At 39.1% G+C, this 27,950-nt stretch overlaps 1 protein-coding gene across 1 annotated transcript; it reads left to right on the top strand.

The window, feature by feature from the left end:
- The first annotated feature begins 4,946 nt into the window (after positions 1 to 4,946).
- On the top strand, positions 4,947 to 27,950 carry LOC131243265 (probable inactive receptor kinase At5g10020). Its single transcript, XM_058242478.1, has 3 exons — positions 4,947 to 6,020; positions 9,308 to 10,969; positions 27,112 to 27,950. Exons 1-3 carry the CDS (start codon positions 5,087 to 5,089, stop codon positions 27,690 to 27,692), a joined length of 3,177 nt encoding a protein of 1,058 aa, XP_058098461.1. The 5' UTR covers positions 4,947 to 5,086; the 3' UTR covers positions 27,693 to 27,950.

The raw sequence follows: 27,950 nt of genomic DNA on the forward strand, positions 1-27,950 counted from the left end.
ATCTTTTGGATCACTGCTGGTTCTCCAAATGTCTTTGAAAAAATTTCTCATTTTCAAAAAACCGTAAGAGATGTCCTCGTGGATGAGATCATATCTAGTTGTGAGATAAGATATGCTCACCCAACAAATTTTTTATAGTTGTACCAGGCATATCTCTCATTTAATGGGCACATTAATCGTAGCCATATGACATGCGACGATTCACCCCTTTAAAAAGCATGATTAGAGTTTGTACCATTGCAATATTGACATAATGAATAATGCCGAAGGAAGATTAAATCCATATCTTCTTTGGAAGCAAGTACGATTCTGACTAATGTGGTATCTATCTATTGGTTAATGTTAGGTGCTGAAAAATGAGTGTAAACAAATTGAGCTTAGATTTGATAGGCCAGAGCCAACAAGTTATCGATATTAGTTGGTCCCTTGCATCCTGCCGAATATTAAGTGTGTGTGTGTGTGTGTGTGTGTGTGTGTGTGTGTGTGTGTAAGTTTCAAAACTCTTAAGTTAATTACGATGGTGATAATATGGTTATAATATAGGTTTGATATTATAATAATTAAGAGTTTTAAATATATCATTGATATTTATATTTTAATTTTTACAAAATAATTATAATTTCTTTTTATATATTTTTAATTAAATGAGTTATGTGGATTGAATTTGGGTTGATATTTTTAACTTATTAATAAATAAGTCAGGTTTGAGTCGGACTGTGTCATAACTTGAATCTTACCCAATCCATTGCTACCCCTATTACATGAAGCCCACATTGATGTGTATGTAACATTTATTTAGCCAACTAATGTTAAGACATGAGCCTCAAAATCAGGCTGCTATAAAAGTCAAGTCCACCCCACTAAAGGGAATAAGGAAGCCCACCATTGAAACCTTCATGGGGCTAAAGTTTAGGATCATATTAGTATTTGGCTTTTGTCTTCATCTTGATGGAAATCACCTTATGAAATGGTTGAATGGCTTACATAGATCAAGGTAGGCGACAGTAAGGTTTCAATGGTTTGCGTCCCGGCCCCTTCCCCACCATTCTCTATGGTATGATTCACTTTAGCTTGGGATTGACCTGAATTTTAGTTTCACATCCTAAACTAAGCGACATAAAATGATGGATGGAACCCATGTCAAACACACACACACACAAAGGTGGCCCCACATACTACTTCATTGTCAAGTGCTAAAAGCAAACATTTGAAGTTTGCACAAGACTGCTGTGACAGTTCTTTGCCACTTTGTCTCCTCACATATAGGGGTGGCTGCCCAACCTTGACCCCACTGACCAAAAGACGCCCTGGCCCTAACCCTAGCATTAGGCATTGAGGGCCAAGCTGGGCTGGGTTAGGCCAAGGCTGGGCTGAACCAAATTAGGGCTGGCCCTATAAGTTGAAGTAAAAATTAATTTGTGATGCATGTACAGCCAACTATGTGTATGTAAAGGTTCCCATGCAATTAACCTACAAAATTATTACCCTTTTATAAGTATAATATATAGGTAGTTATTTTACGCTCTGGTTTCATACAACACATGATACACCGATGCTTGGAAATTGTATACAAGGGAAAAATTAATTCAAATAAAACTATATAAGTTATGAGATTTACAGTCTCTATGTCACATTCTAAAAATCAAATTGGTTGACGAATTCTAACCATTGATTTGTAGATACTTGTTTGTTGAAATAGGACAGTCATATTGTTTTTTCAACAGTTCAATAATTGTCCACCAATCATGTAGTAAGCTAATCAAATAAGTGTAATTTTAAGCAATTATTTAAATTGGGTCTATAATATGGATAATCTAAATAATTTGAATTATTTTTATGCAAAGTTGGTGATTTCTAAGTAATTTGTAAGTGTTTGAGTATAAGCCATAACATCTATATGTGTGAGTTATTTGTAATTGGCCTAGGCACCCCGAGCACCACCGAGGTATTCTTCCGTGGGGCCCATAGAGATGTCCGTGACAAATCCACTCCATCCATTTATTTTGAAAAACCAGGATAGGGCGGGATTCTAAAAATCAGCCAGATGCAAAACTCATGTGGACCATATCACACAAAAATAGTGGGTTATTGTACGCTCGGGAGTGCGGAAGTTTGGTATTAGGATAATATTTGTTCATACAGTTTATCCGAGTGGAAATAACCAATGAATAGTTTGGATGGCATATGAACATCATAGTCAGCTCCAGAAATCTTTCAACGGTAGACATTTCTGTACCCCACTTCTTCGTTGGTGTGGCTCACCTGAGCTTTAGATATAAATGATTTTTACAATCCTGTCCTATTGTGGTCTTTCAAAACACATGGACGGAATGGATTTATCAGATCTTTGTCAGCCCCACACAACCCCAGGCACAAATATATCTCTGTACCCAGGGTCACAGGCAATCCGCTTCCAATATCCAGACACTTTTAATTACTTAGAAATTGCATACGTTGAGAACAGATAATCCAAATCAAACTGTCCAAATTATGATCCAAAGATATGTCCCTAACTAATATTACCACTATTTGATTATCTGACCATCCATTAGTAGACATTTATTTAAGAGTTTAAGGGTTGAAAATAGAAACATCCAAATGTCTAAGAATCATAATTTTGCCCAAACAATCTGATTTTGTGAGCATGACTCATCACATATATTTCCCACAATTTAGTTAGTTTAACTTATATTAATTTATGATACAATTACAATTATTGAGTGCCCCGACTTAACTCGAAATCCAGCCAGGGCTTAGCTTGTTATTACACACCCATGTCAGCACACACGCTTGACGTTAGCCACAGACCAAGACCTCAAGTGTTGAAATCAGCCAAGTCAACTTGACTCAGCTAGATTTTGAGCCACTCGATTCATCTAATAGATTAGGTGGCAAGTCACTTGCCTTGACCTATTGGGAATTTATTAAAAAGAAAAGAGATTGAGATGGAGGGAAGCATTTGTCCTGCCCAGCTCGATGATAATTCATAGGGCTTTATGGGGGCCACCTTGATGTATGAGTTTTATCCATGTTGTCAATCCATTTTAAAAATCATTTTAGGATATAACCCCAAAATAAGGTAGATCCAAGGCTCAAGTGGACCAAACAGTGGGGAATGAATCCCCACCATTAAAAACTTCTTGTAATCATTTGAAGTTTTGGATCAATTTGATATTTGTTTTCCATTAATTTAAGGGTGTGTTTGGTCAGTGGATTGAATAGTATTGATTTGTATCAGATGAGATTAATGTTATTATTGCACGATGATTGCATGTATGGAAATACCATGGTATTGTAGCCATCCAATCCTATGTTCGGGATAAAATTTTTGTTGCTGGAAAACACCTAATTAAGTAAAATAATGTTTTATGGACTATGGAATTGTGATCAATGAACCAAATTCACATTAGATGTCGTTCACTTGTACTAATACCCGCAACAAATGCCTCCTGTGTCTATGTGACCTCACGAGCAAGGTTTTTTTGTTTTTTTATTTTTTTAATTTTATTTTATATCACACATACACACACCCACAATCGCGCTAAGGCAAGCGTCAGGGCCTTATGAAACTCTTGTGAGTCTACTGCTAGGGTAAGAGCCAGTACCTTACGAATGAATTGGATGGCAAATAAACCTTCTTGTGGTGCGGTTCATTCGCTTATTGGGCCTGTCGAATTTTTAGACTCATGCCCTATATTGACCTGAAAAATGAATGGACGGTATGTATATAACCCATACATCAGGGTGGGCCCCACAGAGTCCCTTCATTTAATGCGTCCAGGTGTGGAGAGGACGCAATCCATTCTGAGATGAAGAGCCAGCAATTACTGTGGTTTATATCACTCTACATAAGTTAGAACTATTTAAAACATCCACATCCAATCTTAAATTTTAATTTATAATAATTGAATGATAAGTCGAGTTCGGTCCGGCCCGGCCGAACATCAAGTTGAGTCTGAGTTTTTGGATTTTTGAACAATGGTCGAATATCATACTCAGCCAGAGTACAAAATAGCTTCCCTTCTTTAATTATACTCTTCCCAGGGGGTGATGGTACGCATGTACTCGTCAATCGTACGCATGGTCGTAGAAAGGTTTAAACCCAACATCCAACTGATTGGATGGTCCTACCTTGATTGATTGACATTTGTTAGCTGAATCCGACTGACAGTTAATTTTCTATATTAGCCGTCAATCAAGTGTCCACTAATCGTCGACTTATTAAATCCTATTGAGTGGAAAATTAAGCATAATAATCAATCTAAATTGTATCCACGAATTGGACGGTTAGATTTTCTTTTTACGCTTAAAGCATGTAGAATATCAATGCATGTGCATGGATTATCGCAACTCTGCCAGAGTATAAAAAGAATTTTTCCCCGTCTTCCCTAACATGGTCGGAAGCGGCCAAACTCCGTCAAGCATGTGAGTGGGGCCCGTCACTGAGTGTCCTTTACAGACTGTTCTTTTACTCAAGCGGTGTTTCATGCTACTCAGGCTGCGTATGCCCTTGATACGCAGGCACTCAGAAATCATTGACACGTCATATATTAACTCAAATGAAACCGACTAGATTGTGCATCCCACTGTTTCCAGATCAAAATCTCAAGATCAGATTGGTTGAACAATTATATCCCTTGATTTGAGGGAACTTATTTGTGCAAATAGGACCGTTAATTTTTAAATTTTAACCCTCCAATAAATGTCCAGCATCCGATAGTCAGATTATCAAATAACCTTTATTTTTGGTTCATGACACATCTACGTTAGATATTCTAATTTAGATTGTCTAATTTGGCTACTCACATGCCAAGTTTGCAATCGTTAAATAATTTAAAAGAGCCTGCGTATCATCCGTCACATTCTGCCAGATTATTAAAGTTCTTCTCTTTACTCAAACCCCACCAACCAAACCGCCACTGTAACGGAAACTCTCTCTCTCTCAGAGTATAAAAACCCTACTTCTCCTTTTCTCCTTCTTTTCAGTTTCCACTTCCCACTTCCCATCTCTCTCTCTCTCTCTCTCTCTCTCTCTCTCTCTCTCTCCATGATTTCTAGGGTCAGGGTTTCCTCGTTCTGAAGAGAAATGCATCTCCATCTCCTTCTCTATCTCTTTTCCCTTCTCTTTGTTGCTGTTCTACCTGAAGATCTCATCTCTTCCGCCTCCGACGTTCGATCCCTCCTCGAATTCAAGAAAGGTATCCACTCCGATCCCTCGGGCCGTGTCTTCAGCTCATGGGACCGGTCTTCCATCGGATCCAACGGCTGCCCTAGCAGCTGGCATGGGATTGTCTGTGATGAAGCCAGCGCTTCTGTCTCCGCCATTGTACTGGATGGATTGGGCTTGGTCGGCGATTTGAAGTTCTCCACCTTGAATGGACTGAAAATGCTGAGGAATCTCAGCCTCTCAGGCAATTCTTTCACTGGCCGCCTCGTCCCTGCCATCGGAACGGTTACTTCTCTGCAGCATTTGGATCTATCAGGGAACCAATTCTACGGTCCAATCCCAGCTCGGATCATGGAGCTCTGGGGTCTGGGGTATCTCAATCTATCATTGAATAATTTCACTGGATGGATCCCGAGTGGAATCCAGAATCTCCAGCAGCTGAAATTTCTGGATTTGCATTCGAATGGGATTGCAGGTGATGTTGGGATTCTGTTGTCGGAGCTTCGGAATACAGAATATGTCGATATCAGCGGTAATCACTTCAATGGCAGGCTTTCTTTGGATCCACAGAATATTTCCAGCTTAGTAAATACCGTTCGGTATTTGAATTTGAGTCACAATGGGCTGGATGGGGAGTTCTTTAAGGATGGTTCGATGCAGATGTTTCGGAACTTGGAAGTTTTGGATGTGAGTCAAAATCAGATAAGGGGGCAGCTTCCTTCGTTTGATCCATTGCCATCCCTTCGGGTTTTGTGGGTTGGAAACAATCTGCTCGATGGATCTATACCACCTGAGCTCTTTGGGAGTTCCATGCAGCTGGAAGAACTGGATCTCAGCAGCAATGGATTTTCAGGTAAAGAAATTGCCAATGATTTTAAGTGCATATACGTCTTTAATGTACATATTGTTGTTTTGCACAAAGTTCTTGGGAGAAGCAATGCATCAGTTGTGTTATGCTTTGCTGGCCTTTTGTTGTCAATTATTTGATATTGAATTTTTGAATCCAACTCGTGGAGGACTTGATTTCTGTATGATAATTTTTTTGTATGTATGAGAAACCAAGTAAATGCTTGATGTCTGCTCATAACTTCAATTTTATTGCATTGTGTTTGGGTGGGTGGACTATTATGAGTTGATTTTCTATCTGTTTTGCCAAATTATTATTAACTTTATAGTTACTGTGATATCAAATTATTTTTCACCTGCGATGGTTGTTAATCCAAAAAGATAGAATAGATATGGAAAATACATTTTATGAAATGCACGAACCAGTCACATGTATCATGATAAGCTACAGGAATTCATCTGCCCTGCTATGTTGCAATTGAGATATGCTCTGCTGTTGGAACTTGGACTTTGCAGCCATTAAATACATAAACAAGATGGGTATGGTGTTCATGGGTAATCCACTACCAAGCTAACCTAAAGGAAACACTAACCAATACTTGCACTTACACAAGAGTGAAAACATGCTTGTACACTAAACAAAAGTGAAAGTTTTGCAAAGATGGAAAATGTCAACATGGAAATGATCCAGCTTCACAATATGATTGATTGGGCAATATCAGTTCCTTCATTTTTGCAGCGATCCCCTCCCTCCTTTTTTGATGGGCAAGTATGGGCTCGAGCCCGAGACCTCAATGTTGAAACGCACTCTATCTACCACTGAGACACAGGCTTGGACCCACAGATATCACATCGATAACTGCTAAAGAGACTACAAAACAAAGAACTGATATCTCATTGTCAATGGCTCGTTCCCAAATCTCACCTTGCTCGCATTGCCTCTCCGTTTTATAGGAGGCAGCGGGCTTTCATTTGTAATGCATTGGATGTTACTCCAATCTATGTTTAAAACCAAATAAGTGATTAATCTGACAGAATAACAGTAAGTCACTAGGAAAAAAATCCAGAGATTCTGTTCGTTATATAGCCTCATCTAGTACACATTAAGGATCTAGTTCTCCTTAATGGAATGTTTCATGTTGTCGCTTTTGGCCTTATTCTTTTCTTTCTTTCTTTCTTTCCTTCTTTGCATCTTTATATTTTTCTCTTTGCCAGTAGGCTCTGGATCCCAGTTATCCAAGAATTTGGTGGATGGTAGTTGTGTAACCCAGGGATTTCTGTTTAGCGGGTGTTGTGAGAGACAATAATTGAATTATTACACTTGTTATCTTTGTCCGGCAGGTATTGTTGATTATCTCTTGCATAAGTAAATGCAATCTGAAGCCATTAAAAAAAAAATCAGCATTGGAATGTATCTTTTCAGGAATTCCTTTTAGGGGGGCATTTAATTACTGTAGTTGATTCAGAAACATGTCCTCTTTGGGATGGCAGCAATTGTAATACTAAAACAGTGTAGAGATTGTCTGTTGTCTACAATATTGATATCCAATATGGAGCTTCATCCCTCCATTTTAAGCAGGTGTTGAGGTAGTTAACTTCCTAGGATGTATTAGCTAAGGGCTCTATAGACTATCAAGCTGTATGGAGACCTTTATCCACTGTCTTGATGGATATTTTATGATTCCTTCTCCTTAGTGCATACGTATGTACATATGTAGGTACGTATGTATATATGTATCTACTTATGTCCATACATATGTAAGGAAAAACAATGTTCGAAATATCGGTATCGTGTTGCGTATCGCACACCCTTGGGATACAGATATGTATCGGTTATCGCATGGGATATATCAGTTGTATCACTTAATGTATCGTTGTTGTTGGAAACATGGGGAAACATTGGAAATTGGTTGAATTTTTCAACGGAATTTCAGTGATTGTTAAAAAAGACATCAATACACACTTACAAATCCAAACATTACAAAAAACAAGTGCACATAATGGGTTTTCTTTAAATATATTCAAAGTCTATTCATATAATTTATAAATGTAAGAAGACATGTGGAAACACAAGCAATACATTCAAAAGCAAAAGAAGAATCACTAGATTAGGTTACATGTTTGATTTTGATTTTTTTTTTTTTTTTCAGTTTTCCGCAACTCGGTCCTTCTCCTCCAAATCTCGAAATCGAAGTTCCCAATCCATGATTTTTTATACCATGTAAAACATGAAAAATCATGGATTTGTAACAATTTGACATTGATTTAACATGATTTATAGGAAAAAAGGGATCGAAAAAAAAAGTTCACCGAATTGAACAGTGTTCAAATTATCTCCGATATTATCAAAATATCTCTGATATTATCTTTATCTCCAGCTCAGTGATACCGATAACATTGGTAGCGATACCAATTATGATGGTAGTATCAGAAATTCCAGGTATTAGCAATGTATCACTAAGTATTGCCAACGTATCAATATCGCTAATGTAATCGCCAATATTTCCAACTATGTAAATTCTAAGTGTTGATTGTATTGCCAATGCATCAATATCGTCAATGTATCGTCACTATTTTCGACTATGTAAATTCTAGGTAATGCTTGTATCATAAGTGTATTGACGATATTTCAATAATATCGCCAACCTTTTTTTTTCCTGATAATAAAGAAGATACCATCACAAGTCCGAGAGGACTGCCTTACATAGGCTTACAAAAGGGAAACACTAATGCTATGGGAAGTACCTAAAATGCCCTCGCTTATGAGTTACTTCACACATTGAGAATATTTTGGTCTTTTCCTCTTATTACAAAAGAAAAACATAAGGTGACTACTTGAATGTCAAACAGCCACTCGTGTGGCACATGTGTGATCATGCGGGGCCCATTTTGGTCCTGCGTGTATGCACTCGCAAGTTGGACCAACTTGCATCAATTCTATTTTTTCTAGCCTTAGCATGGAATGGAGCCTCAATTGAGTCCTCTTGCATTACTATTTTAGTTTATCTCTAAAACTGAAGATCTGGCCCTTAGAGTGGAATGGTGGAAAAGGATTCATGTAACCGACCTAATTAATTGGGATAAGGCTTTGATGATGATGAATATGTCGTTCTTTTTTATGCATATTGGTTAAGAACCTTCAGATCTGGTGGTATGCATTAGTGGTCTTGATTCTATGTTCTTTCATTAGTGATGATTTTCCATGTTTGGCAGTTTTTAATTCCCCCTCCTAAGAGATGCCATGTCCGTTCTCTTTTTTCTTTATTTTTATTTTTATTTTTTATACTTTTGCAGGTTCTATACACATTATCAACTCTACAAGTTTGAAGCTTTTGAATCTTTCATCAAATGCACTATCAGGTTCATTGCCTTCTACTTTGGGAGGCTGTACAATAGTGGATTTGAGTAGAAATATGATTGATGGTGACATATCTGCAATGCAGAGTTGGGGAGATATTTTGGAGGTTATTGATCTGAGTTCAAATGCTTTGTCTGGAAGCTTTACAAATGCGACTTCTCAATTTGGGAGTCTGATTTCCATCAAGATCAGAAATAACTCTTTAGCAGGTGTTCTTCCTGATGTAATAGGAATCTCCCCAAAGTTGACGAGTATTGACCTTAGCCTTAACAAACTTCAAGGACCAATACCGAGTAGCTTCTTCACATCACTGACCTTGACAAATCTGGATCTTTCAGGAAATCACTTAACAGGAAAGATTCCTCTTCAGAGATCAGAGTCAATTGAATCATTAAGTCAAACTTCCCATTCGCACATGGAGTCTCTTGATCTCTCTTCTAACTCATTAACTGGTGCTTTGCCTCCAGAAATAGGAAACATGGAGAGGCTTAAATTTCTCAACCTTGGGAAGAATCTTTTATCAGGGCACATACCGAGTGAAATCAGCAAGCTTAGTGGTTTGGAGTATCTTGATCTGTCTAGCAACAATTTCACCGGAAAGATCCCCAATGGGCTTTCACCAAGTCTAAAAGTATTCAATGTGTCTCTCAATAATCTATCAGGTCTTATTCCTGAAAATTTAAGGACATTTCCGAGTACCTCTTTCCGTCCTGGGAACGACTTACTGAGCTTCCCCGATGGCATACCTTTACTACAGTCAGGGAGCAATGGTTCTGGAATGTACAATGGGGGGAAGCATCATCCTTCGAGGTCTAGTTTCAAAGTCGTAATCATTGTTGGCACTGTTGCAGCCATCATGATGATTGTCTTTGTTTTACTAGCTTATTATAGGACACAGTTGCAAGAACTTCATGGAAGAAATGGATTTTGTAGTCATAATACAGAAGGAGATGTTAAGTTGAGGAGATTCACTCGTCCTAATATTTTCAGCTTTCACAAAAACACTGGTCCTGCTCCAATTTCATTGCGTTTTTCAAATGATCAGTTGCTACCTTCGGATGCTAGATCATCGATGCCCAGGCAGAAGGAGTATGTAACTGAGATTGCAGAACCCGGTCTTCCCAAGGCAAAAGAAGCAGGCCCAGATAATGGTCTTTCAACCATGGGACTGAAGTCCTCTCCAGGTTCCCCAATGTCCTCCTCGCCCCATTTTATTGAGTCAGTTGTGTCTGAGCAGCCTGTGGTGTTAAGTGTCTATTCACCAGATCGATTGGCTGGAGAACTGTTTTTCCTAGACAGTTCACTAGTATTCACAGCTGAGGAACTATCTCGTGCTCCTGCAGAAGTTCTTGGTAGAAGCAGCCATGGGACTTCATATAAAGCTACCTTAGATAGTGGCCACATGTTGACGGTAAAGTGGTTGCGAGTAGGCCTTGTGAAACGGAAGAAGGAATTTGCCAAGGAAGTCAAAAGAATCGGAACTATCAGACATCCGAACATTGTTTCATTAAGAGGCTACTATTGGGGACCAAGGGAACAGGAAAGGCTAATTCTAGCAGACTATATCAATGGAGATAGCTTGGCACTCCATCTTTATGGTAAGACCACCTTTGGCTTAATTTATACGAACTATGTCGTAGCATATAGCATATTTGAATGGCCGTTTTAATGCAACTTCTCTTATGTATGTCTGTATGTAGGTATGCATGCACGTAGGCACATGCACGTATGTACACGTACCCACCATGAGGATCACCCTGTGTAACAATCAGCCCCATTCCACTCATCAAGTGGCAATGCGTGCACCTTTTTTATTTTTATTTTATTTTTTATTTTTTATATCATATTAATCACTATCAAGGTTTAAATTATCATTCAAACTAAGAATGCATTGCCTGACATGTACCGGTATTGGAGGGTGGCGATATGTTCCCCTCCTCCCACCACTACCACCACCGCCACACCACCCACGCACGTGCGCACACACACAAAAAGGAAAAAGAAAAGAAAAGAGAAAAAAACACTAAATCAACTTATATTTGGTCGACTTGGATGAGTCAAGACGATTTGATCGAGTCAATCCTGTATTCGATGACTCACTCCTACCTCATTAGGTTCAACTGTATGGAGCCCACATGAGGTTTAATAGCGATCCACTCCATTCATCTGATGAGCCAATTGGGCAAATTTCGGTCCAAAAAATGAACTTAGGTGGGCCTCAAAAGTGGGAACAATGGGAGAGAGACCACCACAGAAAATTTTGCAACTGCGTTTGGGGCTCACTGTTGTGTCTATGTACACATCCAACCCATCATAAGGTGCATCCTATCAAGATAAGGGGACTCAAAAATATCATATTGATCCAAAACTCAGGGGACCCACACCATATGAATTTAGAGTTTAAAGCCACATGTTTACATAGTTTCCTTTTTGTGGCCCACATAAGCTTTGCATCAGCCTGAATTTGGAGTGTTTTAGCATCAAAGGAGAGCGCACATGATGCATGGTTTAGATGCCACACATACATGAAGATGGCGCTATAAAGTTCTCAATGTGATGGCGTGTATATGATATGTGATTTTTGTTCCAGGAACAACTGTACATGAACTGCTGTACCTTTTGATGTGACTGCAACATCTGCATATGGTGAATTTGACTTTTTGGGTTTAGTTATTTGATAACCTGGCAGAAAATGATACTTGATACATGCACTTAGAAATTGTACACATGTCACACATTAACTCAAATTAAGCTGACTAAATTGTTTTTGTTTTGAAAGATTACAAAATTTTTATAAACAACGTGCAAAGTGGGAAAAGAATACAACCCCACACTGCACTAAAAGGCAACGAATAGATTCCCGGGCACACCGGCTTTTACATAGACAACCCAACTTGACACAAGCCCGTCAATCCGCCTGATAACATCCTCTACCCCCATAATTTCATTCTGAGAGCATCAAGCATTTCTAGCTCCTCAGATAGCCTAGAAAACCCCCATCAGAATCAATTTCCACTTAGCTTTTTTCAGCTTTGCCCACTACTTTGCCATGCCAAGCCCACGTGAAATCTTCAGCTGACTTCGGCATAACCCAATCCATAATTCCATATGAAGCAAGTGTAAGAAGTGAGCCCAAACTTTAAAAGCAAAGAAGCAATGCAAGAACAAATGATCGATCGACCCCGTGTTCTCCTTGCACATCAAACACATATTAGGTAAAATCAAATCTCTCCTTTGGAGGTTGTCCATGGTGAGATTTCTTTTATGCCCCACAGGCTAAACAAAGACCACAAATCTAGGATAGGAGGAGATTCGTAGAACCAACAATGAAAGGAGTGAGGTGGGAATGAAAAGGTATGTTCCTCACCTAAACACTTAAAAAAAGAATGAAACGAACAAAGAACTTTTCGGAAGGGTGACCTAGCCAAATCAACGGATCTAATTAAGAAGGGGAAGGGGAAGCGCTCAATGGATGGGCCAACAGTCTAGTAAGTTAACTCCTCATACATCACATGCCTTTGACGAGGGGGATTCCAAACCACAGAGGCACCAACCACAAAATAACATTTTGCCACAAGAATGAATTGCTCAGGAGCAAGCCTTGCCACTCTCGGGAATTGGTCTTGACTCTTGAATAGTGCAATCTCCACACCAAATATCTACCCAAAAATGAATGCAATGACTGTCACCCAAAGAAAAAAGCAATTCTCCATCTAAAAAGATGTTTTGATGTCTTGATCACTTTCCAAACTTGGGAAGATCTATAAAGTGAAGAAATCTTCACAAACCAATCTCCCTCTTGAATCTCGTATTTACTAGCAACAATTTCCCTCCATAACCTCCCCTTGTCCGACTTGAATCCCCAAATCCATTTACCAAGAAGAGCGTATAGAGTGGGTATTTTTTATGCATGTATTTTTGGGTATGTGCATGTACACAATGTTCTGCTCTCTTGAGGAGTATGTATTTGAGCCATAGCATTATAATAATAAAGGTTGTTAAGGTTTTTTGGGACCTAATGCACAAACCCCCTTTTCTTCAAAACTCTCTCTCTCTCTCTCTCATCATCATCATCTCATCTCCTCTACTTTCCTATTCACTCCTAAGATCATCGAAACTCAACTTGGTATCTCTCTCTCTCTCTCTCTCTCTCTCTCTCATCATCATCATCATCTCATCTCCTCTACTTTCCTATTCACTCCTAGGATCATCCAAACTCAACTTGGTAAGAGTGAACCTTTTGAATTGATCGGAGCTACATGAGCGTGTTGACGTTAGCACTGTACAATCCGTATGGATTATTTTCGACTGGGAAGAACATGGTTTGAAGCTTCTTGATTTTAGAAGATTTTTGTGGGAATTTTGGAGCTCGTCTAAGGTACGTTTGGGAGTCTGGGACACTTTTTTCATCCGACATTTCATCCAACAAAGAAATCCCCAATCTTCGTTTTTCTATGATTCTGCTCAAATCGGTGAAGGTTTTCTTCACATGATGGATCAGTTTTACCCTATTTGACTGTCCAAGATGTTATTTTTCATTTAGGGAAGGATGTTGATGAGTTGTGAGGCCAAGGGTGGTCCGGCTGACCCTTTTTGGGGTCATAGGGGTTCTAAACGTACACTAGAACCTTTGGTGTTTGTCTAGGTGAATGTTCTTGGTGTGTGTGATGTGATGTCTTCACACCTGATTCAAGTTTATTTCTGATTCTTGATGGTGTTTTTTCAGTTCTAAGATTGTTTTGGAAACCCTAAGCCCTCATTTGGAACTCAAATTTGTGTGAATATGCGACTCTTGTATAGTGTGTGCCTCCATTGAGTTGTTTTTGCTTGGGTTTCTTCTTCGTGGACCCTTATGGGGGACAATTTCTTCTGGATTCAGTGTGGGATCTTCAAAATGAAATTCCATGTTAATTACCACAGTTAATGTGCTCAATCCGTGAAGTTGTTTTTAGAGGGTAGAGATAGACCTTCCTACATATTGGATGAATTTTCAGATCCTTCAGGTGGGAATTTTAAGACTTGAACCAAAGAGAACTTCCAAGTCATGACTTGGCTACTTAATAGTATGGACTCCACTATGAGCAATTTTTTCATGTTCTTGGCCTTGACTTATAGAATCTCGGACACCCTCTATGACATGTATTTTGAGGCACATAATATATCTTAAGTTTTTAAGTTGATCTATGATATTTGCAAGTTTCAAAAAAAATTCAAAGTTGATCTATGATATTTACAAGTTTCAACCCTTTGGGGTATGCGGGATGAGCTAGATCTCTATCAACCCCTTCCCTCATATTTTACAAGAGATTATGATCATGCATGGAAGCAACGTGAAGATACTCAAAGCATACAATTCCTCTCTGGCCTTAATTCCGAGCATCAGTGTTTGGGAACAAATTATAGTTATGGATCCCCTTCCTTTCATGAGCACATGAAGCACATTGAGATTGATTGTCATTTTATTCGGGAAAAAGTTGCTAACAAGGAAATTGCAGCTCATTTTGTTCACTCTGACAAGCAATTAGCTGATGTTCTCACTAAATCTCTTAGTTTGGATGCTCTTTATCGTATCACTGGCAAGTTGGGCATGATCAAAATCAATGCTCCAACTTGAGGGGGAATATAGAGAGTGGGTATTTTGTTTGTATGTGCATGTACACAATGTTCTGTTCTCCTGAGGAGTAGTATGTATTTGTGCTACAACGTTATAATAAAATGAGGGTTTTAGGGCTTTTTTAGACCTAACACACAAATCCTTTTTTTTTTTTTTTTTCCCCTTCAAAACTCTCTTCTCATATCTCTCTTATTATCTCCTCTTCTATCATTTCCTATTCACTCCTACGATCATCCCAACTCAACTGAGCCAAATTCATATCTCCCAAACCTCTAATAGCCCTCCCCCCAAATCTTGAATCGGCTTACATTGGACCACTTCAGAAGAGAAACTTTCTACCATCCGAAGTGCTTTTCCAGAAGAATCCCTCATCTTATCAAGCATGTCCATCACCTCTTTGAGGCATTTAAACAAAGATATGAAATGCACAAGAATATTAGAAAAAGCTGTCTTGATTACTATAGAAAGATAGCGGCACTTCCAAGAAGCAAGTTTCCTCTATTCTTTTGTGGTCCCAAAGATGCTTAATTGGTTTTCCTATGCATAAGGAAAGCCCTAAATATGTCGACAGAAAAGAACCTAGTTTGCATCCAAAGATGCTCGCAAGGCGGTGAAGATCTTCATCGCGAATATGAATCCCCAATAGTTCAGATTGGGCCACATTAATTTTTAAACTCGACACAACTTCAAAACATACAATTAATTTTCAAAGGTTATCAACTGAAGTCTCCTTCGCATCATAGAAAAGAAATGTATAATCGGCATACTGAAGATGATTGATCTGGTAACCATTCAATGAGTCTTGAATCCACAGAAAAGCCCATTCCCCTCTCCATTGCGAAGCATCATGCTAAAAGCTTCCTCAATAACAACGAACAAATATAGAGACAAAGGATCCCCCTATCTAGACCTCTTGATGCCTTGAAGTAACCTTTCGATGATCTGTTAACCAGAATGGAGAAAGACATGGATTGAACACAAGCCTTCATCCATCTTCTCCACTTAGGGTCGCTAGTGTTCGAATTATCTTCGATATTACCGAAATATCTATGATATTATCTTTATCTCCAGCTCAGCGATACTGATAACACTGGTAGCAATACTGATAACATTGGTAGTATCAGAAATTTCAGATATTAGCAATGTATCGCTAAGTATCACCAATGTATCAATATCGTTAATATAATTGCCAATATTTTCAACTATGTAAATTCTACGTGTCGCTTGTATTGCCAATGCGTCAATATCGCCAATGTATCGCCAATGTTTTCGACTATGTAAAGTCTAGGTAATGCTTGTATTATAAGTATATCGGCGATATTTCAATAATATCACCAACGTATTGATATAATCAAAATTTTGTTTATTAGAAATATTTTTATTTCAGTTTTTCTTTTCATGGGCACATGGTTGTATGTAGTGTTCAATTTGTCATTGATAATATTGATAATATCTCGATCTTATCGATATTGCAACATGGTGAAATATCATGTGTTGTTGATATTTTGCAATATCGATGGATGTTTGGATGGAAGGTTGGATGGTTAAATAGACTGGATGTGATGGTTGGACTGATTTCTTACAACAGAACATGCTTTTAAGGCCCCATTAAATGGAAACTTGTTATGTATGCATTCCTTTTGCAATTTTTTTTTTCTAAATATACAAATATGTACATTTTAACGTCTCCTAAAGTTTTGCTAAATATTTCATCGTTTTTCCCATGTTTCCCCACATTTCCGGTTATCAGCGATATTATCGATGATATCGATATTGTTTCCGTATCCCTGGCCAGCGAAACTTGTAGCGATACCGATACTTCGAACACTGAGGGTTGCAACCCAATCTCCAGATCATATAATCTAGAAAATCCCAATCGACATGTTCATACACCTTTTCCACATCCAACTTGCACACTAGGCCGTTCCTCTTCTCCTTAAATTTGGTATCAATACATTCATGGGCTATGAGAGCGCGGTCCAGAATCTGCCTACTTGCCACAAATGCACCTTGGAAGTCCTAGATGACTTTAGAACTCCTTTGAAAGCAAGAATCTTGGCCAAAAGTTTATAGGGGCCACCTATGAGGCTTGTTGGACTGAAATCTTTGAGTTGAGCTGCCCCTTTAACTTTTGGAACAAGAGCAATAAACAAGGCCCCAAGCTCTTTGGATAGACAACTACGATGAAAAAGATCTGCTATGAAATCCACAACACCCTTTTTTATAATATGCCAAAACTTTTGATAAAATAACAAAGGGAAACCATTGGGGCCCAGGGCTTTTTGTCCGCACATAGAACCTAAGGCCACACGGACCTCTTCCTCCAAGAAAGGTGCTTCTGAGAAAGATATATTGTTGTTGGATAGCTGATGGAAATCAAGATTTTCCAATCTCAGCCGCTTCCAATTCTCCCTAGAAAGAAGGCTGGAGTAAAACTGAACAATAGACTCATAGATCTAACTCTTATCCAAAATTCTCGATCCATTAACCATCAAAGTGGAGATTCTGTTAGCTTGAGCTTGGGCGTTGGCTCTTTTAACCGCAAGGCCCTTGATCGTTGACTCCATTTAATTTTTTCCTCTTTAGAGCGCTTGAGCATATTTCAATTACAGTTCTTCTCTTTTGATTCTGCCTTTTGGTGAGAGACTATTGCTTTCCTCGAGAAGATCAAGTTCCATAATCTGTTCCGCCATGGAATCGAATTCAGCCTCCTGAGCACCTAACGCCTCTCTCTCTCTCTCTCTGGCTGTTAATTTTATCTTCTGGAATTTTGAATTTTCTACTCAAGCAAAACCCAGCAAAACCATCTCTCTCTCTCTCTCTCTCTCTCTCTCTCTCTCTCTCTCTCTTTGGCTGTTAATTTTATCTTCGAGAATTTTGAATTTTCTACTCAAGCAAAACCCAGCAAAACCATCCACAGAAAAGGACCACAACTCCGCTATTAGCTCTTCGAAACCAGCAATCTCTAGCCACGATGCTTCAAGTTTGGGACCCCAATCGTCTTCAGGCACTTTGATAGCGATTGGACAATGGTCCGATCCAATCCTTGGCAAACCTGCTGACTCACCAACGGATATCGATCCACCCAATCTGAAGAAATCAGAAATCTGTCCAACCAAGAAATTGTCGCGTCTGATTGCCCATTAGACCACGTATATTTAGGTCCCTCAAGAGGCAAATCAACAAGCTCATGCCGGGCCACCCAGTCAGAGAAGTTCTTCATACTTCTAGACACCAGGTCACCCCTCGATTTCCCAAAATTAAACTGAACAGCATTGAAATCTCCTCCAATGCACCAACAGGTCCACCCACCTCTGACTGTTGCCATCGAGTTCGTCCCAAAACTGGTCTCAAACGCTGTAAGAACACGGCCTGTAAACTCCTGAAAAAATCCACTGGAATCCATTTGAAACACCCCTCAACAAAATAGACAAGGAAAAGGAGCTAGCAACAGAACCCACCTTATTCCATTTGTCGGCATTCCAGCAAAGCAAAATTTCCCCTGCAGACCCTAATGCGTCAACTAACACCTAATAAGCTGACTAAATTGTGGAACACACTTTTTGGAATCACGGTCCCAAAATCAAATTGGTTGAACAATCCCAACCTCTAATCATGTATACTTTGAAGTAGGAGTGTTAGACCATAGTGGTGATTCATCCTTCTTCGAATCTCACATGTGGCACTTGCATATGGCCATCCAAACCGTAAAGTTGCGGGACTGGTTATGGATGATGCGTTTCTAAGATCTCAGTGATTAAAATCATGACCATCTAATTTTGACTGAACAGGGCATCTTGGCCCATATCAGATGACACGAACTGTACACATTGGTTTCAGTGTTGATCGATTCAGCACACCAAACCAGTATTTAAACCTTGGGGGCTATCCATCCTTTCCTATGGTGTGGGGTACCTTTAGAGTGGATTAGGATGATTTTTGCATGAGTTGACTGACATGGTGGGGCCAACTTATTTAGTGGGTTTGATTTCGCACGCACATGATAGGCTGGAACTTATCCACTGGCCAGATAGTAACTTAGTGTCCAAATGGTTCAGGTTGAAACTTATCCATTGGTTGGATTGTAACTTAATGTCCAACCATGTGGACATGTGTATCCCTGTTTGCGTTTGTGCAATGTGTATGCGTGCGTGTTCATGTGGTAGCCCACATGATGGTTGGTTCAGCATGCTTGGGGACATCCTAGTATCATACGGGGCAACAATGTGAGATCCGTTGGAATCCATACACACACCACGGATGGCCCCACACCCCAATTAATTGCATTTACAATTACTTGTAGGTTAGAACATCCCATATAGCTTCCCATATGTGTGTGTATGTGTTGTGCATGCATCTGTTCATGTACATGTGTATGTATGCATGCATGCTTGTTTTTTTAGCAAGTTCATAGGCACTGGTACTGGCGCTACTTGTGGTTGTTTCAGGCTATTGCTTTGCCACATGATATGTTCATCTAAACCAGCCCCATCCATTGTGTTGGCCCCTCATGTTCACAATAGATCCAAAAAATTATGCCGATCCAAAACTCAATTGGGCCACAAGACAGGAAACTGTCAAATCATGCCTAAAACCTCTAAATTCATGTGATGTGGCCCACCTAAGTTTTAGAATGGTCTGATATTGTGTTGGAGCATTCAATGAATAACTCGGATGGCATATCCACAATATGGTGGGTCCCACAAACCTTTGTTTAGGCATACCCTCCCAACTGTCCCCTTGGGTGTCGCCCATTAATTTTTGTTTGTGCTGGTTTTGGCCCCATGGCCTGACATCAATGGGCAGGGTGGATCTGATGCACACATCATGTGGCCCCCCTGCACACACGCACACACATGTATATTTGCATATATACATATGCGTATACGTATACACATGTTGTGTAGACACTGTCACCACCATTACACCATAATGCTTGCATCATAACAACCCTGTACATAAGTTATGCCCTCTCAGATGTTAGGCCATGGGGCCAAAAATCAGCTAAATTGAAAATTCAAGTGGGCCACACTACAGGGAACAGTTGGGAGGTTACACCTGACCAATAAAATGTTCCACACTGTTTGCAGGGCCCATGGTGTTCTGTATATGCCATCCAATCGATTAATCAAGTGCACCCCACCAGTATGAAGGGACACTAAAGATCAGGTCATTCCAAAATGCGGGTGAGCCACACCAAGTGACCAAGTGAATTTGGAGATTTTAGGTGTGTTTTCACATTGTTTCCTTAATTATGTCCACCCAGTGTTCGAAATATCGGTATCGCGTTACGTATTGCATCCTTGGGATACAGATACGTATCAGTTATCACACATGATATATCATTTGTATCGGGTAATGAATCGCACTTTTTGGGAAACATGGGGAAACGTTAGAAAAATAGTTGATTTTTTCAATGAAACTTCAGGGATTGTTAAAAAAGACATTAATACACACTTTTAAATCATAAAATCTCAAAAAATAAGTGCACATAGTAGGCTTCCTTTGTATAGGGTCCTAAGCTATGTGTTGTCTAACTGAACTAATGCAACTATATTCAAATTGAATGCATAACATTTGGAGTGTATTTGATTATTATTACATCAAACACTCCCAAATACTTTGAAATTAGTCTCAATTGACAGATGGTTGAAGGGAAATTTCAAAAAAATAATTATATTTAATATTTTTATTAATTTTTAATAAAAAATGATTTTTATTTTCTGAAAATTGACAAGGATTTAACAAATCAGTATATCAGCCCTCATACGTGCTTGATTTCATGTGTGGAATGCAACATTGCAAGCAATTTGGGAGAAATTGAGGAAATTTCCAATTTTCTCCAAAATTTCCCAAATTAGACCACTTACACTTGTATTTCGAAATTAGTGTGTATGTGATGATCATTTCATCAAATACTCCTAAATACTTCGAAATTAGTCTCAATTGACAGCTGATTGAAGTAAAATTTTGAAAAAAAAATGGAGAACATGAAGAACCAATGGATATCGATATTAAAGCTCCAACTCCATGATTTTTGATACAAAACATGAAGAATCAATGGATTCATAACCATTTGACACTGATTTAGAATAATTTCAACAAAAAAAAAAGGAATCAAAAATTGAAAGTGCTCACTGGATCAAACATGTGGGATATATCGGCACTGCCTATGGCATTTCGTATCACATAAGTGGGATACAAGATATTTCGTTGGATATATCGGCCAATATCGTTGATATTTAAAACATTGTGTCCGCCTAAGCATATGATTGGCCTGGTTTTTGGTCTCCGGAGTGAACCTGAGGCAGCACACCTGATGGATGGAACATATATCATGCATGTATCACGATGGGCCCACAAAGGTTGACGTTGTTGTAAGTTACAGTAATGTTGATGCTATGTGATCAGGTGGTGTTGTGTGGCCAAACGATATGGAACAATGTCTAATCATGCCTAAGACATCTAAATTCATGTGGTGTGGCCCACCTAAGTTTTAGAATGCCCCAGTTTTTTTCTCTTTTCATCATGGTGGAGCGCTTGATGAATGGCTTGGATGACATATACACAATATGGTGAGCCCCACAAATCTTCGGGGAGGTTTTATTAGTTAGGCATACACTCCCAACTGCCCCTTAGGTGTCTCCCACTTGAGTTTCTGTTTGGGCTGATTTTTGGCCCCATGGCCTAACATCAATGGGCGACCCCAATGGGTAGGGTGGATCCGATGCACATATCACATGGGCCCCCATATAAACACAGATGTACATACATATATGTATATTTGCATATATACACATGTTGACATACATATATGCATATACATAAAAATATATACGCACATATAGAGTAGACACTGTCAGTACTCCATAATGTTTGCATCATATTGAACCTGTCGATCAGGCATGCCCTTCGATGTTAGGCCGTAAGTATAATGATAAAAATCAGCTGGATCAAAACTTCAGGTGGGCCACACCACGGAACAGTTGAGAGGCTACACCTGCCCTATAAAATGTTCCATACTTTTGTGGGGCCCATGGTGTTGTGTATATGCCATCCAATCCATTCATCAAATGCACCCCACCAGTCCAGAGGGATGCACCAAAGATCAGGTCATTCCAAAACTTAGGTGAGCCAGACAATGAATTTGGAGATTTTAGGCATGATTGCACACCATAACCTTAGTTGTGTCCACTTAAGTGTCTGATCGGCTGATTTTTTAGCCTCTAGGGTGAGCTTGAGGCAACACACATGATGGAGAAAATATACGTCATGCACGTCTCACCATGGGCCCACAATGGTTGACGTTATCATAAGTTATGGTAATGTCGACACCAGGTGATCACTGCGCTCCCCCCCTAACATAACAACAACAACAACAACAACAACAACAACAACAATAATAGTAATAATAAAATCCTGTTGTGGTAAGGTTCTTGTAGTGTCAACTTTGCGTGCGCTCCACCATGATGTGTGTTAGGTTTACCCTGTCCATTATGTGTGCTGCCTTATGTTCACCCTAGAGCCCAAAAATCAAGCCAATATGACACGTGTGGGCCACACCATTTGGAGTGATGTAATATAATGCTTAAAACCTTTAAATTCACTTGGTGTGCCCCACGTGAGTTCTTCCTTATTTGTGGGTCTCTTCATCTTGGTGAAGTGCATTTGATGAGTTGCTTGGATGGCATATACACAGCAGGATGACCGCCACAAAAAGATAGGAAGGTTTTAATGGGTAGGTGTCCACTCCCAATTACTCCCTGTGGCATGGCCCACTTGAGATTCAGATTGGGCTGATTTTTTATCCCATGGCCTAATATTGAAGGGTACACCGCATGGACAGACTGGATTTGATGCACACTTCAATACTCCATGGTGGGCCCCACAGAGGTCAACAATATAGAAACTTCCATTGTGTCAAGACTTTAGAATATGGACTCCCTCTATGTGTGTGTGTGAGGTGCACTCATCTGGTGCCAGTTGTTTCACAAATTTGGCTGTAATCAACTGTGCATGTAATCCACAGTCCATTATGTTCGCCCTTCATGCTTACCGTAGAAACCCAAAATCAGGCAGATCCAAGGCTTGGTTGGGCCGCAACAAAGGGAAACAATGTAAAATCATGCCTGACATGTCTAAATTCATGTGGTGGTGGCCCACCTGGGTTTGGGAATGGCCTGATTCTTGGTGTCCCTTTATCATAGTGGGGTACGTCTGATGAATGGATTAGAGTGCTTATACACAATGCGATGGGTCCAACAAACAATGGGGAAGATCTGATTGGTTGGGCGTTCCCTCCCAACCGTTCCTTTGGTGTTGTCCACCTGAGTTTCCATTCAGGCTAATTTTTGGCCCCATTGCCTAATGTCGATGGGTGCATCTCTAATGGACAGGGTGGATCTGATGTACAGGTGATGTGGGCCCCATAGCTGCCCAATACCATCACAAGTGGTGGTGTCGATATCACATGAGCACACTTATATATAAACTACAGGCTAATTCTTCTTTGCTTTCTATACTATTTCCCTTTCCAGGCTTTATCAAGCTTTCTTTTGAGACTTGTCTATTGGAGTTATTATTATTATTATTATTATTATTATGTTTCCTTGTTGTGATCAACAACTAAGAACTTTATTAAAAGAAACAACAAAGCAAAATAGCACCTTGTTTGACTCCCTTTATAGCTCAATCTTGATGGGTGCACGACTACATTCCTCAGCTAGAGGGCGTTGCGTACTTTACACGGAACCATGTTTGCATGGTGTGCAAAAGCTTATTTATTTATTTATTTTAAATTTGTTGTGTCAGGAGAAGGATACTTTGTACCGATCCAGTATACACTGAAACAACCTATGCTACAATATTAGTGATCTAACAAAGAATGGAATGCCATTACTTCTCCATTAATACTGATTGAAGTACATTGCGTTGATTGCTCTATCATTCAGTTAAGAGGAACATTTTGAGGATACCATCTTTTCAAAAGGATGGTTGTGGACACTCCAATTAATGGACTATTTAAGCAATTAACCCAGCTACCATTGAGGAGGATCTTGTACCCATTGAATCCTGAACCAGCAGAATTTCACCCTAGTACCCATTATCAGTGTTCAAAATATCGGTATCGCGTTATGTATCGCATCCTTGGGATACAGATACATAGTGGTTATCGCATGGGATATATCGTTTATATCGGGTAATTTATCGCACTTTTTGGGAAACATTGGGGAAATGGTTGAAGTTTTCAATGAAATTTCATGAATTGTTAAAAAAGACCTTAATATATACTTCTAAATCATAACATCTCAAAAAAGAAGTGCACATAATATGTTTCCTTTGTATAGGGTCCTAATCTATGCACTGTCTGATTGAACTAATGCAACTATATTCAAATTGAATGCATAACATTTAAAGTGTATGTGATGATCATTTCATCAAACACTCATAAATACTATGAAATTAGTCTCAATTGACAGTTGGTTGAAGGGAAATTTTATATATAAAATATTTTAATAAAATTTTAAATAAATTTTAATTAAGAAATGATTTTTATTTTTTGAAAATTGACAAGGACTTAACAAATCAGTAGATCAGCCCTCATACATGCTTGATTTCATGTTTGTAGTGTATCATTGCAAGCAATTTGGGAGAAATTGGGGAAATTTTGAATTTTCCCCAAATCGGACCACTTACACCCAAAATTTCAAAATTAGAGTGTATGCGATGATCATTTCATCAAATACTCCTAAATACTTCGAAATTAGTCTCAATTGACAGTTGGTTGAAGGAAAATTTCAAAATAAAAATAAAAATGGAGAACATGAAGAAGCAATGGATATCGAAATCAAAGATCCAACTCCATGATTTTCCATGCAAAACATGAAGAACCAATGGATTTGTAACCATTTGACATTAATTTAACATAATTTCAACAAAAAAGGGATCATAAATTGAAAATGTTCACTAGATCGAACATGTGGGATGTATCAGCACTATCTGTGCATTTCGTATCGCACAAGTGGGATACAAGATATATCGTGGGATATATCGGCCGATATCGTCGATATTTAAAACATTGCTCATTATCACCAAACTTAAGCCTAGCCTAACCTAAAGTCCCGAACCCGAACCTCAACCAAATCTTCTTCTCAGCCTAGGTTAATCCAAGAGTTGTGTGACCCAGCCTATCTCAGGTTGTTGCCAACATCTTTATCTTTATTATTATTATTATTATTATTATTTGGGTGAAAACACAATGGACACATTGAATTGCAACACTTTTAACGGCCCCAACTTTGTGCTTTGATTTCTTGCGCTTCCCATCCCCAATTACCTTGATCTAGGGGTCCATCTTGTAGTTCATCACTAAACTTTCAAATAAGCCCATTTCAGCTCAATTCAATCTACAGGTGCCAAGTGATGATCGAAAAACCAAATAGTGTCTAGGATCAGTTGGCTGTTGCAGAACAGGAAATTGACCCAACTTGCAGACCCCATATCTTCCTAGCCCCAAGGAACTTCAACCTTAAATCTAAGCCATTAAGTAGTCCATCAAATTAGCTTTCCATCGAGCCATAAATAATCCAAATCCAATGGTTGAGCACCAAGGTTTGATTAAAAAACTGAGAAGTGAGCAGGCTGGACTGTGTGTAGCAAACAATTTAAAAAACGACCATTTTGTCCTTGCATGGAAACCCAAAATCAAATTTCTTTTTTCTATTTTTCTTTGATCCTTTGCCCCACTTTTTACTAGAATACCTCTAGGAGCCTTAGTTTGATTGTAACCTATTATCTTTTTGCAAAACATACCCCCCAACCACGTTGGTTAGTGAAATGCCAATTCTACCCCTGCCCAAACTCTAGGATGTTTACAAGTGTTTGAATCCCATCCTTCCAATGCCCAAACTCCTAGAAGGTTCCTAGCACCTTCCCTCCACCCTAATAACCCTTAGGACTGCCTCAATTTACATCCAACTCACTCAATTGACAATTAAGATTGTGCCACTTGTCACCCATCCATAAATCTCTTACCCTTTGGCAAAGTTTTCAGATATCGATGATATCGGCTGATATTATAGATATCACATCTCAACGATACGAAACACACAGGAAGTTGCAGGACTTTTGGAGATCAACGATATTATCACAAATAAGATTGTGCCACTTGTCACCAATCCATAAATCTCTTACCCTTTGGCAAAGTTTGCAGATATCGATAATATCGGCTGATATTATAGATATCACACCTCAACGATACGAAACACACAGGAAGTTGTGGGGCAATTGGAGATCAATGATATTATCATTGTATTGCATTGTATTGAAATGTATCGCATTGTACAGATGATGTATCAACGTTAGTCGATACTGATAACAACACTTGAGTTTTCCAAAAAAAAAAAATTGAAAATTTTGGAAAAAAAAAAAAAAAAACCATACAAAATCCCCCTGTTTAAAAATCAAATCTTCCACTTCTAATCCATTTCTTAGATTTATAAATGATATGAATTGACGTTGAATATAGTTGCTCTTTTATGCAATCAGCCATATCTGTGCATGGTTTGCAGGCTCTGCTCCAAGATTCCACTTGCCTTCTTCTATTAATCTTCTGAATAACCCTAACCTATGTTCCAACATCTTATTCTTGATAGGGTTTCCTGATTATGTGAAAAAAAAAATTAAAGATAGAACCAGTTTCATTTGATAAACAACCAATTTAGCATGACCTTGAAGTTAAGCATTAAAAAGTAAAATTCCAACTAATGTCATTTTAACCTACAAAGTTCTGATCGTTACAAAGATGCAAGTTGGTCTGTTGGGTGATGGAACGCACAATGGTCTAAATCAACAAATTATAATGTTTCTTAGATTTGAATTTTCTTTGTTGGAGGATGTTGATTACATGATAATAGCAGTTTTATATGGCTTCAGCTTGATAAACTGAGGTGAATACCAATCCCATAATCAGTTCATGTCATATTGCTGCTTTCCTTAATAGTTATGCTATACTCTCTAGTACATGCTCATAGGCAGGTGAAGCCTCAAGCTGATTTTTATGTGTTGTTGTATCTACATAGAGCATTCTATTCACTCGAAGATTTGATGCTCTATCTTCCTTTTCAGAGACTACTCCTAGAAGATACTCCCCTTTGTCATTCAGCCAAAGACTGAAAATTGCAATCGATGTTGCTCGGTGTTTGTATTACCTCCACCATGATAGAGGTCTGCCTCATGGGAATCTGAAGCCAACAAATATACTACTGGACGGCCCTGATCTTACAGCGCGGCTGACAGATTACGGTCTCCACCGTCTTATGACGCCTAGCGGCACTGCAGAGCAGATACTGAACTTGGGTGCACTTGGATACCGGGCTCCAGAGCTTGCCACTGCAAGCAAGCCATTCCCGTCATTCAAAGCTGATGTGTACGCATTTGGGGTGATTTTGATGGAGCTGTTAACTAGAAGAAGTGCCGGTGACATAATCTCAGGTCAATCGGGCGCAGTCGATCTTACAGATTGGGTCCGGCTGTGTGCCGATGAAGGGCGAGGAATTGATTGCTTTGACAGAGACATTGCTGGTGTGGAGGAAGCTCCAAAAGCAATGGATGAAGTGCTTGCCATATCCCTTGGGTGTATTCTCCCTGTAAATGAGAGGCCTAACATCAGAACAGTCTTTGAAAATCTTTGTTCCATAACAGTTTGATGTTTGTGTACATGCATCTCTGAATTTAGTCCATTCAGCTCAACTCTCTCTAATTGTGTTCTCTCTTTTGAGCCCTTAGTTGCTGGGCTGATATTCACATGAGCCCTTCTAGTTGCTGGGCTGATATTCACATGAGCCCTTCTAGTTACTGGGCTGATATTCACATTTTTCAGTTGGTGTAAAGGGGATGATTGATCCATTGATTGATTTGATATCTTTCCAAGTTTCAGTGAGAGGTGTTTGTATTTTTAATTCTAA

This window comes from Magnolia sinica, chromosome 4 (genome assembly GCF_029962835.1).
Source record: "Magnolia sinica isolate HGM2019 chromosome 4, MsV1, whole genome shotgun sequence".
In the NCBI taxonomy this organism is placed as follows: domain Eukaryota; kingdom Viridiplantae; phylum Streptophyta; class Magnoliopsida; order Magnoliales; family Magnoliaceae; genus Magnolia; species Magnolia sinica.

Excerpts from the sequence above, each read along its gene's own strand:
- LOC131243265 (XM_058242478.1), top strand. The coding sequence starts at position 5,087 with ATGCATCTCCATCTCCTTCTCTATCTCTTTTCCCTTCTCTTTGTTGCT. Across the intron at positions 6,021-9,307 it reads CAGCAGCAATGGATTTTCAG|GTTCTATACACATTATCAAC; the intron begins GTAAAGAAATTG and ends ATACTTTTGCAG. Across the intron at positions 10,970-27,111 it reads CTTGGCACTCCATCTTTATG|AGACTACTCCTAGAAGATAC; the intron begins GTAAGACCACCT and ends CTTCCTTTTCAG.